A 15,598-nucleotide genomic window follows, 5' to 3' on the forward strand; every position below is an offset into this window, starting at 1 on the left:
TATTTAGCCATGGAAGACAATCAGTCATAAGGTTTATACCATATTCTCAAGAATTCAACATTTTTTTTTAAAAAAAAGCACAAACTTTCAAATGAAGCTGCTGGTATATTCACATCGCTGTTTTTCATTGTCAATAGTAAACTATTTTCTAAAAAGTTTCATTTCTGAAGCACAATTAAACTTCAGTTGGGATCTGACATATTTCCTTTGTCCATCAACTAATAAAAGAATGACATGACCTTGACATCAGAATCTAATATCAAACTTAAGGGCAACATTCCATCCTTTAATGAGATTGTAATTGTTGAATATTTTGAGCTCAAGATGTTAAGTAGACTAAACTGAGGTACGAAACGTTCTAGCCACCTTGTGTGCTGTTCAGATCAGTTGGGGCCTAGTTGCTTTGGTTGAATAGTGGTTTTTCACAATTTCCAAATGTATTGTCCGGAAATGTTAAGATTGATCAATTTGTAAGTTTGGCTGTGCAGGTTGAAAAAATCTTCTAGATCATTCCGATTTAGTTTTACATCTGGCTAAATAAAGGTCTCAATTTATTGTAGCCAAAATATTTCTTCTTTGGCTTGGCTTCGCGGACGAAGATTTATGGAGGGGGTAAAAAGTCCACGTCAGCTGCAGGCCAAAATATAGCATCTCCAATAATGTCATGGTCAGTACTGCAGTGAAAAATTAGCTTTAACTTTGTGCTTAAGTTTGCTGCACATCTAAAGCTGTTATGTGATCATGTTCACAAATTATTAATGACGTTGAAAGAACAATTTTTAGCATTTTAAGGCTAAACTGATGGAGGAAATCAAGGTTCAAGAAATCATGTTGCTCTGTGTAATGAATTGAACAATAACCAAGAGACCCAATTTGATGTTATGGTCTTCACCAAAAAGGCAATTCTCTGGGTACGGGAAAGCAGGTAAAATGGGATCATTACTCTTCTTGGGTAGAAAAGTTGATACACAGAAAAATTAAAAGGTGGCACTCCAGTAAAACTCTGATGGCCTGGAATCTGGGGTTAGCAGGGGCCCCATTTCCTATGATCTTAACTCACTATGGCACATTTCCTGCATTCTCTTTAAACATTATGGGTTCACTAGAGAATTTATTACATTTGAACTTCTTTTTACAGGTGAAGGTTATTTTGATGCATTCTTCTTCTTTGGCTTGGCTTCGCGGACGACGATTTATGGAGGGGGTAAAAGTCCACGTCAGCTGCAGGCTCGTTTGTGGCTGACAAGTCCGATGCGGGACAGGCAGACACGGTTGCAGCGGTTGTAGGGGAAAATTGGTGGGTTGGGGTTGGGTGTTGGGTTTTTCCTCCTTTGCCTTTTGTCAGTGAGGTGGGCTCTGCGGTCTTCTTCAAAGGAGGTTGCTGCCCGCCAAACTGTGAGGCGCCAAGATGCACGGTTTGAGGCGAGATCAGCCCACTGGCGGTGGTCAATGGGGCAGGCACCAAGAGATTTCTTGAAGCAGTCCTTGTACCTCTTCTTTGGTGCACCTCTCTCAGTGGAGAGCTCGCCATAGAACACGATCTTGGGAAGGCGATGGTCCTCCATTCTGGAGACGTGACCCATCCAGCGCAGCTGGATCTTCAGCAGCGTGGACTCGATGCTGTCGACCTCTGCCAGCATCGACGACAGCATCGATTTGATGCATTAATGGAGGAATATTCAATATTTCTCAAAATCAAAGTCTCAAGAGTGCTGGATTATCAGTTTCATTCAATAAACAAAATGTGGGCAATGAAATTTCTACCATACAACCTGATTAATCCAGTCCTCAGTTTTATTCTTCCTAACTTTGTGGTAATATTGACTTTGAACATTTATTTAGATTGAAAAGAAATCCACTTACAGCCAGGAATTCTTTAAGGCGATCTTCAATGCTTCCTTTGTGAATAGTGAACAATGCAGCAGCAATTTGATTTATAGCTTTAGCTAAACAATGAATGTTGTTACAATGTCCTGTAGAGTTAAACAGAAAGGTACTTTGAAATCATGGCAAACACAAATCAGTGAAGAAGCCTTACATTAAATACAATAGCGAAAACCTACCGGGGACAAACAGTACCTAAGTTGATGGAAGGAGAAGGAAAGAAAAGAATGGACTCAGTAGAATTTCTGGTGTAATTTTGTTGAATGACAACATTGTCTGACTGGCTTAATGCAACCTAGATTGTATACCTTAAATGGATGAGGGGGGGGTGGGGGGGTGGCTTGGGAGGAAAGGGGGGGGGGAGAAAAAGTCACTGTATATGTGTGAAAAAGAAATAGTGTATATCATGATTTATGGTGTGAAAAATAAAAAATTTAAAAAAAAAGAACTGTCTTCATCACAAGTGAAGCACAAACATCTCACAGTATGTATCATGCAATCTTAGTTCTTTTTGTCTGCAGACAAGGTTCGTCGATCTCGAGCACAAAAGTGGATTGAAAAGCCGAACTGAACACCCAAGATTACTGACATAAAAAGTTAAAAATGCCAAAAATACTAAGGTGAGGCAGCAGTAGTGGAGAAAGAAGCAGTCTGATGGAGAATCCTCTATTCTTTTACCTCTGATCAGAACCAAAGAATGCCAAACAAGCAGTAAGTTCCTGGTGAAAGGAGAAACCAAATGCCAGTCGACTAGAATACAGTGGTATCAGTTTGAAATAATATGATTCTTAGAAGCACATCAGTGCCTCCGCTCCATCTGGATCAAATCTTTGAAATAACTTAAAAAATAAACATATCTGTAGCCAGTGAGAGAATCACAAATTCTTGCACACACAAAAATTACACCAAATTCCTAAAACACGCAAATGGTTTCAGTTTCTAAAGGAGACTTGGGAAAACACAAAATGATTAAAAAGCAAAAACAAACTGCACAGGCCGAAAATCAGTAAATATTTTGAATACTCAGCAAGTCAGGCAGCGTCTGTGAACAGATAATTATAAAGGTGCACAGGGATGTCTCGGTGCTGCATTACCACTGCCAATTTCCAACCTGCCTTCAGTTCATTCCATTCTCCCAGATTTTCCATCTGTTTCAAAGATGAGACTTTCCACGAGGGCTTCTAAAACGTCTTCCTTTGTGAACTGTGCCTTCCCCTGGACTATTATTGACATGGGCTTCACTGACATCGGTTTCCTGCGCCCGTCCCATCTCTTACCAGAGAGCATGAATAGAGTTCCCGTCACCTCATCTTTCACTCCACTAGCTCCCATATTCAAGGGATCATCCTCCATAATTTCCGCCACCTTCAAAGAAATTCCAGCACCAGTTACATCTTCCAATCCCCAATCAGAAGAAAGTGTCCCCTCCACGGCTCCCTGGTTTGCTCTTCCATCTATCAACCACTCCTTATTCAAGATTCCTTTATTATCATATAATAGTACCGGCCATGTAAAATTACACAAAATTCCTTTCTGCCTGCTGTAAGGCACAAAAGATTCCCAGTAGTGTTGCTCAGGATATGGTACTTTCCTACGCACCAAGGTGCAACACCTGCCCTTCTATATTGTGCCTTCCCACATCCAATCCTGCCCTGCTCTCTCCCATACTGTGCCCTCATAAATTTTGTCCTTTCCATTTGGTGCTCAAAATGTGGTCTATTCTATGCTGGAGAAACCAAATGCAAATTGGGTGACTGCTTTGCAAAATTCCTCTGTTTAGTGCTTGAGGGTGACCCTGAGCATAGTTTTTAATTCTTCATCTCCCATTCTGTTTTTGGCCCAACTACACTGTTTCAACAACCTAAAGCTTCTTGAAAGCTCCTCGCCTTTTGTCAAGGCCCACTGCAGCCCTTGGGACTCAACATCAATATTTGATAATTAACTTCCTTTTGTGTCATAACTGGCTGGTTCTGATGCAAGATCATACACATAGCTGTTTCCTCTCACTTCACAGATACTCACCGATTTGCTCGGTATTCCCAGCATTCACTTTTATTCCAGATTTCAGCAAACACTTCTGTTCCCTCTCATTTCCAGCATGTTTTAAACTACCCTCATTCATCTCTCTCAAATAACACTCCTTCAGACAAATTAGCTATAGATAGTGTGACAGAGTATTTAGAGGTGGTTTGGGAGGAATTACTGGAGCAGTTTGCACACACACACATTGTAAAACACAGAATATTTGCAGGACTTTTGCAGGGTGCTTTTTGGAGAAAGAGCCACAACGTGGCAGAATCCAGCTGGCCTGGGAGAGCATGTGATTGTTGCAGGCAGAGAACAGTTTTGCTCTCAGAGAGGGAGGGTGTGAAACAGAGAGAGGAGTCACTGAAATCAGTTCCAGGGGGACAAGCTGGCAAACTTTGGTAGGCTGTCTGGTCAAAGAAGGCTGGCTGTCTGAAAGGTGACCTGAAAGGAAGAGGATCATCTGGAGAACCCCAAAGGGGGCAAGTTTCGTTAGCAAGACTGATTGAGAAGAAATCAGTTGCGGATGTCCTGGAAAAGGAATCTCTCTCTGAAAACCAGCAAGAACCCTCCTGAATGGTAACCATTTGCCTGTTAAGCACCAAAGACTGGTGAAGTTTGTTAATGCTAACTTCTGTGCACAGTACAAGAATTGCCTGCAATCAGTGAGATTGGACTGTGATCCAAAGAACTTTTCTAATCTTAAATATACATTACACACACCTGTGCTTAGTATTGGGGGTTGATTAAGTAGGATAAGTAAGTTGATAATAATAAGTTATAGAGTTTAATTCTGTTTTCTTGTTCAAATATAATTTAAAAACTACTTTTGTTTAAGTAACCCTGTGTTGTGGTGCATATCTATTGCTACCGATTTTTGAGGTCCTCTGGACTCCGTAACAATAGTCCCCAACAGGTGAAGGGGAGATTGGGGATAAATAAGATAGAAATAGGAGAATAAGGAAAATGTTAGATGTTGTAGGAATGTTGTCTTATAAAGAGTTGAAAATAAGAAAACAGAAATGGAAAAGGAGGAAAGGTAATGATGGAAAAACGGAAAGAGAAGATAAACAAAATATAAAAGGGCTACGCTGAACTATATGTCTTTAAATATTAATGGAATACATAACCAAATTAAAAGGAAGAAACTACCAAATTTAAATGAATAAATGTATTCCATTAGAAAAAATAACATATTGGTTAAGAAATAATATTGAAATATTCGAACAAGTATAGGAGCCTTACATTAAATACAATAGCGAAAACCTACCGGGGACAAACATTACCTAAGTTGATGGAAGGAGAAGGAAAGAAAAGAATGGACTCAGTAGAATTTCTGGTGTAATTTTGTTGAATGACAACATTGTCTGACTGGCTTAATGCAACCTAGATTGTATACCTAAAATGGATGAGAGGGGGGGGTGGGGGGGTGGTTTGGGAGGAAAGGGGGGGGGAGAAAAAGTCACTGTATATGTGTGAAAAGAAATAGTGTATATCATGGCTAATGTGATTTATGGTGTGAAAAATAAAAAAAATTAAAAAAAAAAAAAAAAATAACAATAGTCCCCAACTTATGATTTTACAAAGTTAAGATGGTTCGAATCTGTACTGTACTTTGAATTTTGGCTAGGCTATGTTCAGCATCTCCCAAAAACCCCGTGTCAGTCCCCACACCGATCCCATTTCCCCGCTCTCTTTCCCCACCCCAACACTGATCCCACTGCCCCGCTCTGTCCCCGCAGCCCTGTGATGGTCCCCACACTGGCCCCCACTGCCCTTTTTCAACTTACAATTTTTTCGACTCACGATGGGAGTGCCAGAACGAAACCCCACCATAGGTTGAGGACTACATGCACAGTAACAAGCATTGATTTTCCTCTTGGTGGTGATAGCGTGAGATGGTTTGCATTTTGCTCCTGATGAGATAATAACTCAAACAATGTATCATTTGAGCCATTGAGTTTTTCTCCATTTTGCTATTCAAGTTTGAAAAAACTTTGCACAAAAGTTTGGGTGATAATTTTTGAGACTAGAAGTAGCAAAAAAAAAAAAGAAAGCACAGATCGCAACAAACTACTTAGGCAGAAATAAAATACATGTACTGAGCCAAACAGTAAAGATAGTAAAAGTATAAACACACAGGCTGAAATTAAATATGCAGGCACCATAAAGGGAAATCTTTCTCACCCGAAGAACAAGGCAAATGTATATTACACAATGCACAAACTAAAGTTGATCTAGAACCAAAGGTGAAAGTATAGAATAAACCATGACTCTGACGTTAATGTTCAGTTTTTAAAATTAACAATAACAGTAGTTAGCAAATTTTATGGGCGAATTCAGATTCTTCTTTGGCTTGGCTTCGCGGACGAAGATTTATGGAGGGGTAATGTCCACGTCAGCTACAGGCTCGTTTGTGGCTGACAAGTCCGATGCGGGACAGGCAGACACGGTTGCAGCGGTTGCAGGGGAAAATTGGTGGGTTGGGGTTGGGTGTTGGGTTTTTCCTCCTTTGTCTTTTGTCAGTGAGGTGGGCTCTGCGGTCTTCTTCAAAGGAGGTTGCTGCCCGCCGAACTGTGAGGCGCCAAGATACACGGTTTGAGGCGATATCAGCCCACTGGCGATGGTCAATGTGGCAGGCACCAAGAGATTTCTTTAGGCAGTCCTTGTACCTCTTCTTTGGTGCACCTCTGTCACAGTGGCCAGTGGAGAGCTCGCCATATAACACGATCTTGGGGAGGCGATGGTCCTCCATTCTGGAGATGTGACCTACCCAGCGCAGTTGGATCTTCAGCAGCGTGGATTCGATGCTGTCGGCCTCTGCCATCTCGAGTACTTCGATGTTAGGGATGAAGTCGCTCCAATGGATGTTGAGGATGGAGTGGAGACAACGCTGGTGGAAGCGTTCTAGGAGCCGTAGGCGATGCCAGTAGAGGACCCATGATTCGGAGCCGAACAGGGGTGTGGGTATGACAACGGCTCTGTATAAGCTAATCTTTGTGAGGTTTTTCAGTTGGTTGTTTTTCCAGACTCTTTTGTGTAGTCTTCCAAAGGCGCTATTTGCCTTGGAGAGTCTGTTGTCTATCTCGTTGTCGATCCTTGCATCTGATGAAATGGTGCAGCCGAGATAGGTAAACTGGTTGACCGTTTTGAGTTTTGTGTGCCCGATGGAGATGTGGGGGGGTTGGTAGTCATGGAGGGGAGCTGGCTGATGGAGGACCTCAGTTTTCTTCAGGCTGACTTCCAGGCGAATTCACATAACACTGACATAAAACTCAAAAAAACTCACTAATTTTCAAAATCCAAATCTACTGTCTGCTATTTATTTCATTCAAAACAGAAATGAATTTTCCATCTATTCAATATCAATTATGTGTTTGAAATGTTAAAATAAAATCTCAGTGATATATTATTACAAAGACAGTATCTTAAACTTCAATCTTTCCCTTTTCGTGTGCTTGCCTTTGACACCACCATCAAAAACCAGTACTTACCTTCAATAGCAGGACTATATTGGGACATGACATTGCTGGCTAGAGTTGGAAGAGATACAGCAACAAACACCATCAGGAGGCAGGCAATTTTATATTCTTCCTCCAGACTGATATTCTCTAGAAGAATTGGCAAAGAGTGTTAATCAATAATCAGATAAGCAATATTTTAACAAGCATTTAAAATCAGATTTTGTCTGAATTTGTTAACTTAATGCAAAAGTGTTGAGAAAACTTTGATATTTCTAAATTATTTACTAAAATAAAATCAATAGTAGTCAATGGTTCAAGGTGAATGTCAAATGTACAGTCAAAACTCATTACAAAATAATTAAGGCATTTTGCCTTTAAGTCTGTTTCTCTAATTGGTGCCAAAATTCTATTTTCACATCCATAGCCATATTCCTAAAGAGGCCCCCCCACCGCCCCCCCCAACTCAGCACTCGTGGGAAAAGAGTACATCCTGATTACATCCCTAAGTGATCAAGCTTCAATTTTGATCGTAATAAAATTTGATAGATCAAACCACCTAGTTTATACCAAGGAGAGAAAACCTCCTTTTTGGAGTTATTTTTTTCATCAACAGAAAAAGGGTGAATATTCCGGTGAGTAGTATTTGGCACATGGAGGGCTCAGACTGGATTAAAAATGCTGCATTACTTAAAAAAAAAAGATTAATTTATACAGAACGTTTTGCAACATTTGGACACCTTAAAACTCCTCGTGGGCATGAGTATCTACATTTTAAAATAAATCACTGGCTTTGAAATTTTGAGATAAAGGTTGTGAAATGTATTTTATAAATGCATATTTTGCTTTCATTTCGATACCTTTAAAGTGCAATCATAATGATAAAATAATAAATATGCAAAATATTAAAATGCAAAATAATAAATATGCAAAATTATAGAAATGTGGCATTTACGTAGCAAAAGATCATTCTGAAGGGTTCTATGGAACTAGCCACAGCCTATGAGGTATTATATCATTATATTTAAGTTTTGAATCTTCACATCAACAAATGACAAATTTAAGTGCCTTTTTAATATCAGTTATCGCAAGTGCCAAACTTCAACCTGTTGAAATTGGAATGCCGACAACCATAACATTCTGCTTCAATGCCACAATTCATCATGTTCTGTAACTGGAAACAGAGTAAATGTGTGTGTGCCTGAGTATGTGCCGTGTTAATGTAAATTGTTGGTTTTAGGAGGGTGGTAAGGCTATATCAGAGGATAATAAGAAATGCCTGGAAACCAGATCAGGTAGGATTGGTAGCGTCAAGTGCTGACACAGCAGTGATATAATAGCATTTTCATAATTATTAGATTTGAACTTTTAATCCATGAGTGATAGTATAGAACAAAGACTACTTGTGTAACAACTGAAACTATTTGAATATAAAGGGTAATAATTATATAAAAATTCCTAAATAACATGTTAAGATATAAACTTTACATTGAGGTAATAAACAAAGAAGATTAAATGAATTGAAGGTACAGGTACATAATCTTTTATCTGAAATTGTGAAAACCAGATCCTCCAAGAAGCAAACGTTATTTCCGTGGATGTTGTCTGCACACCAAAGCTCACTTTTGATGCCAAACGTGATGCAACGCGACCCACCTCCATCCAGCGCTGTGTCTCAGTGCTCCTACCAGTCATATGCGCCCCTGCTGCTCACGGACCTTTCTCCCCATCTAGCGCCACCGCAATCCAACCCCCCCCCACCACCCCCGCCCCATCCAGATATCCTTCTAGTTGGAGTGTGTCTTGGTTTTACACAAATCTAAAATCAGCGCAATTACTTAACATACTGCCGTTACTATTCTATTATCCGAAAAATTCTGAAAAGTGTCTAGTCCCAAGGGTTTCGGATAAAAGATTATGTACCTGTAGAATCCTTTAAATTGGGCTAGATTATTTTTGTATATACACTTTCCTCCAAAATATGGAATTAGAGAGGGATTTGATGAATTTCCGACCTTGGAGAATCACTGCCATTTTAAACGTTTTGAAAAAGAATCAAGAAAAACTCTTATGTTGAAATGCATGAACAAGAGTACTGCAAACTTTAAATGAATGTAACATCATCTTCTACTTTACACATGGCAAACCCCACAGCACGTTTGGAGTGCTGGCTAAAAATGGAAAATTGCTTGAACGATGGTCACTTTTCCAACAAACCAACCCAAGCACCACTGCCAGTTCAAATCAACTTTCATCCATGCAAAGTACAATATGGCTATTATATTGAATTAGACATGATTCAAAGTATGCTAACTCAGACTTTTAGACAACCTTGCTTAAACCCCACAATCTTAAAGAAAGCAGAGAGGGGAAAGATAAGAAGGGATGGATGTAAAGATCCAAAATCTGCTTTGATAAATGGAACTTTGAAGACCACAAACAAATGGAGGCAGATCATTCCACTCCTCGCAATTGTCTTTTCATTCAATATGATCATGGCTAAAATCTTTAACCTTAGGGTCACTATCCTGTACTAACCTCATATCTCCTGGTTCTTCTAATATGACAAAATATCCAAAAGAAAGTCTATCAAACAATGAAATGAAAATACAAAACTCACCATCTAAAATAAAAAAAAATACTTTTTAAGATTAATTGGATACAAAATTTTTAAATATACTGCAGGCAAATAGAGAAAAGTACGAGCTTCCAAGGCTTTGTTCTTCTTCCTCTTCCGCTACAACATCACAAAAATATTGCAAATTCACTTTTCAGAATTTAGACATGCTCTTATCCCATTATTAAACATCTCAATCTACCATCTGGAATCGCCCTACTAAACTCTTTCATTTTCCTCCAAGAGTTTTCATAACAAAATATCTATTTTTGCTTACGCCTCTATTTTATTATTACATTTTTATTGTTGGCTTAGCAGGTCATGTTGCTAGCTGAAGATTATAGGCCATATGGCTCATAGCCCATAACATGGTTATTTACAGGATGGACAGTATAGACATGACGGACGGACATGAGTGTCAAGCAATTTACCCCACCTACATCCATTGATGAAGGTTCAAATCTACTTACACCAGCATTAATAACAAAAATAGTTTTGACAGTAAAAGCATTAGCTTGAAAAAAAAATCACAAAGTGTGTTCTACATCTTTAAAAATGTTATTTTTGATTTAAAAATCTAATAATATTTTAAAAATCATCTGTCTTCATTTATGAATGTTAAGTTGACCAAGAGTGGGTAAAAATACCTCATCTTTTAGAATGAACTGATTTTGTGCATCAGTAGTAAAACTGCCATGAGGAAAAGTTAATTCAGGACATTAATGTCAAGTGAGGCAAGTATAAAATCTACGTTGATGATAAACTATTCAAACTTGGCTGGGGAAAAAAGAAAAATATATTATGCAGAATCAAATCTGAAAATTTAGTTTTCATAGAGCTATCTGGTTTTCCACTTGAAATTTTTGTAGGAAAGGTGGAACCAGAACGCTCTACCTCAAGCACAATGAGCCACTCAGCTACAAGAAACATTGCTGTAGTTTCTTTAGTCCAGGAATTTACACATTCATACAGATGATATGAATGGAACTAAGATTTCTGATTCAGAATTAATGGCAGATCCATTTTTCCATAGTTTAACAATGTCCTATACCTTTTTATTTACCAGTTAGCTTGGTTATCATATGTGTGGAGCCTTGTAACTTTCCTTCAACAATTACCGGCTCTCATTTTTCCAAAATTTAATCCTGCAGTCAAAACCAAATTAAGTACCGCACAACTAGATGCTAGGTGACACATTCGGAAAGAATTTCAGTAAAGAATTTGAGCTCACTGAACTTCAGTGTGTTTTCAAACCAAATATCCAATATTTTTTCAAATACACAAATCCCATAGGATCTTGAAAAGTTTGAGGATTATTAGAACTAGTGACATTAAGTTTACTATAATTATGAAAAACTTGTAAAATTAGTAAAGAGTCTAAACACCAATTATGTTCTGTGCATTGTTTCAAGGATACAAACTCGTACACAATTTCAAATATAGTCAAAGTTTCACAATAACATTTATTTGCTGCTATAATCTTTTTATGCAGGGCATTGCTAAATGCCTTCTAAATACAAGTACAGTAGATCCACTTCTTTTTATTCACGGAATGTATTATTTGTTTAAAGAATTCTAAAAGATTTGTTAAACTTGATTTTTCACTAAATCTCTCGGCTATCTGATAACATTTAATTTTTCAATGCGCCCTGCTACAACATCTTTAATAATAGCTTCCATCATTTTAATATAACAAATGTTCACTTTACTACCCTATTAACATCTTGTTTACCAAACTTCCTCCCTTTTAAAATTGAGAATACTTGCTGTTTTCCAAATAGAATTTCCCCCCGACCAAGGGAATCTCGAATAATTAAAACTAATGCACCAACACTTCTAAATCACTTATAAGAATCTTGGACGAAGTCAATCAGGACCAATAACCCACTTCCCCAATGATTTATTTTTATCTCTGCCCTTGATTTTAATTGCTATGTTCCTCCATTGCTTCTCAATCCTGATTTAGAAGTATTTAACATCACTCGCATCCTCTATACTGAAGGCTGACTATTTCCCTAAAGCAACATCTAGGTTTTTCAGTCCATTGAAACAAGCTACAAGCCAGAAGTCTTTTGCACCACCTAATTATGTGCAACAACATTGAAAAGAATATGTGTCGATATTGTGGTCAAACTGTTTTGACCAAATGTCTCTCGATTCGAAATGTGCTTCAAAATTTCCAAAAGAGAAGTAGGTATTTGATTAGTCAGGGCATCAAGGGTTATGGTGAGAAAGCTGTGGAGTGGGGCTAAGTGGGAGGATGCATCAGCTCATGATTAGATTGACAGAGCAAACTCAGTGGGCTGATAGGCTCCTATATCTTGTGAAAATTGTCCAATAGTATGTAATCAATCAACCCCCATCCCACTGCACCCTATACAATTTCCTTCATTTCTCTTTATCCATCTTGGGAATTTGATCTTACAACATCTGCAAACAAAAATCCAAAATGGAACTTAATGACTGTTATGAAATTTGGCTGTTCACTCGGCTGCACAGTTAAATACCTGACTTCTGCGATGACAGAGCAACCACCAATGCTGGGTCAATTTCACATGGCAAACCAGATGCTGAAGAAAGCTCGTACACATTCATTGCAACCTGTATAATTAGGAAAGCATTTTTTAGGCAAAGAAAATAGACATTTAAAGTTCTTCATGTAACAAAAGACTACAATCTATTTATTACATCTAAAATAGCAGATATTAAAAAATCAAGTGAATTTCTTGTTAAATTGGGGGTACAAATAATGATTCACAAGGAAATAGATGTGGCTCTGTATTGGTGACAATATTTTAGAGGGTCATAATTATTGTGGCAAGGCTATTGTGGCCTGGAGCCCGTTTGCATCAATTAATTTGTAATTTGGTGGAAGTGTTTATGGTTGAGATGTTCACCGCAAAACCAGAATTTCCAGTGTATATGCACGGAGCGAGAGCAAGCTGACATCCAAGACTAATTTCTAGCAAAGGGCGGCACAGTTGGCCTTTACAGCACCAGTGATCGGGAGCGGACCAGGGTTCAAATCCCGCGGTCTGTACATTCTTCCCAATGTCTGCGTGGGCTTTCTCCAAGGGTTCTGGCTTCCTCCAACCATTCAAAACAGATCGGAGGTGTAGGTTAATGAGGTGTAAATGGAGCGACACGGACTCGTGGGCCTAAATGGCCAGTTACTGTGCTGTATGCCTAAATTTAAAAATATTAAGTAAGGAAAAAAATAGTCAAAATATACTAATTTTCCTCATTCGTTATAAAAGTGCTGAAGATTGGAAGAATATTTTCCCTTCAATTTCTCACTGATATTGGAAATGGATTTCAGGCCCACACTTCCAGATTGTGCAACAGTTTTTAATCACCAAACCATCAGTCTCCTCAATTCCTAGAACACATGTGTACCTAGTAGATCATGTTTTTTTAAATTGTATTATGACTTGATAGTTAATTCCTATTTATGTAAATCTAGTCCATGGTCCTGAAGAAATGCTACCTCGTCTTTACTGTGCAATTAATAGTTATGGTATGAATGATAAATAAAGGTGACGACTTGGATGTGCAAGAAATGGCATGAGGTCACAAGAAGGTACCTTTAGTTATTGATGAGATAGGAGATTGCAGGCATGGCAGGTATTTATTACCATCTCTTAATTGCCCTTGAGAAGGTACCAACATGAACTTGATTCCTAACAATGTGTCCAGTGGGCTTCATGTGAACTTGCTTGCACACATTTTTCCTCGTGGTAAAGACCAGTCTTTGAAGGGTGCTCATGAAGCAGGCTTGGTGTGTTGCTGCATGCCAGTGGCGGATGGCATGCCAATCTAGCAGCCTGCTTTGTCTTTGAAGATGTTGAGGTTTTTGAAGATTATCAATTTAGTACTGTAACATCTGTACAAAGTGAAGGTAGGAAATTTTAGGGGTGGGGGGGACCATCAGGGGTAAGTTTTTTTCTTTTACACACAGTAAGTTGTGGGTGCCTGGAATGCATTGCCAGAATGGTAGTGGAGGCTGGAATATTAGAGCATTTGAGAGACTCTTAGATAGGAACATGGATGAAAGAAAAATAGAGTTATGTTAGAGGGATGGTTTAGTTTTTTTTTGATAGGTGTATGTGGGTCGGCACAACATCATGAGCCAAAGGGCCTGTACTGAGCTGCAATGTTCTATAATAAGCAAATAAAGTAGTTTATCAAAACTTAACATTCTTCTAAATATTAATTTATGTGGCTGAATTTCAATTGCCCGTGCTACTTCTTGGATATTAACTGGCTTCCAAACAATTATTATTGTTCACTGAGCTTAAAAAAATGGCATTAACACTGAATTTGCATTACAAATCATAATGAAATATGACATAAGAAACAAAATTGTATGAGGGAAGTGCACATTTATATTAATGAAATGAATTTTGAATGAAATGTGGAACCAATAGCTTTCTGTAATTCTAGTCATACCTCATCAGCAGAAAACACTTTAGATTATATAGACCATAAATTACATTTTATATCCAAGATACAACTTGCAATACCTTCATATCTGTCTCTCTTGGAATGTGATCCTTGAAATCTTCAACTGAACTCACAAGAAAGGGAATGTGGCAGGATAAAACCTGAAAGAAATACCCAATATTATGAGTGGTAGATTGTGAAGTCAAGTCTTCAGAATGGGAGAGCTGAATGTGGCAAGAGAAGGTTAGAACCATCATGTTTAGCAGTGTGAGGTCAGAGGTGTAATCGCCTAAAGAGCAAGGACTGGCTTAGGTGATTGATACTTGAAAGAAAAGTTATTCTCTTCAACATTATGAAGAGCACCGGGTTGCCAGAAATTTTTGTCAAAGGGTCTTGGCAGCAACACACAAAGCTCCCAGTGCAGCAGCTTTCCCAGGTCACGAGTAGATTTGGTCAGTAGCAGCAAGACACAATTAGTGCTTTCAACTTGGAAATACTGTGAGATGTCAAAAGGGAGCAACAGCTCTGACAGGGTAAGAAGTCTGGTGATTCCACATAATAGACATATGGTGCTTGCAATTCCAAAGCTGATGAAGATCATGAGCAAGTCCAAAAAAAATAGGCAAAAGAAAGAAATTAGGTGACAGAAATTAGGTAAGTCGCGCAGTAAAAAGCATTGTAGACCTGGTTCTTGATGAACATATTACATCTGAAAGTACTTTCAAATACACTGACAAAATTCATTGGTTTCTACTGCTTCCTGATAATAGTTTTGTTATCCAACTACATTCTTGAATAGCGATTTTCATTCAACCCTGTCTCTTGTTCCCTAGAAAATATATTTTCTGCTTTGTTGTAATTTATTGGGTTTTTCAAACACATGACTAGTGTCATGTGAATTAAGACATTTGCAAGGATTAGTGACAACAAGTTACTTGGTCCCTGCTGTTATGCCCTAATGTGGTTCATCAATAATTCAACACCTTTTAAAACAACAGGATAAAATGTATGATAGAGAATAGGTTACAGGAAAATAACAGAGGAGCAGCACCAACTCGAAGGATTAAATGGAATACTTCATGCCATGTACCAAAAAAAGCTATGTAAAGTGAATAACTGTCCTTTATTACACTTGCAAAATATGCAATTCTTGTGCTGAGTTGAGCCA

General features: G+C 38.4%; 1 protein-coding gene across 3 annotated transcripts in view; it reads right to left on the minus strand.

Moving 5' to 3' along the window:
• Nucleotides 1–15,598, minus strand: part of nckap1 (NCK-associated protein 1) — a 173,353-nt gene that overhangs the window by 20,730 nt on the left and 137,025 nt on the right. For 2 of the 3 annotated variants that reach the window (XM_069935894.1, XM_069935895.1), the window contains exons 26-29: nt 14,511–14,591; nt 12,495–12,588; nt 7,404–7,520; nt 1,864–1,973 (exon numbers count right to left, since the gene is read on the minus strand). In XM_069935894.1, coding sequence (XP_069791995.1) covers nt 1,864–1,973; nt 7,404–7,520; nt 12,495–12,588; nt 14,511–14,591 — 402 coding nt within the window. The remainder of the gene's footprint in view (nt 1–1,863; nt 1,974–7,403; nt 7,521–12,494; nt 12,589–14,510; nt 14,592–15,598) is intronic. The other variant, XM_069935896.1, reaches the window with a different exon arrangement.

Source organism: Narcine bancroftii, chromosome 4 (assembly GCF_036971445.1).
Source record: "Narcine bancroftii isolate sNarBan1 chromosome 4, sNarBan1.hap1, whole genome shotgun sequence".
Lineage (NCBI taxonomy): Eukaryota > Metazoa > Chordata > Chondrichthyes > Torpediniformes > Narcinidae > Narcine > Narcine bancroftii.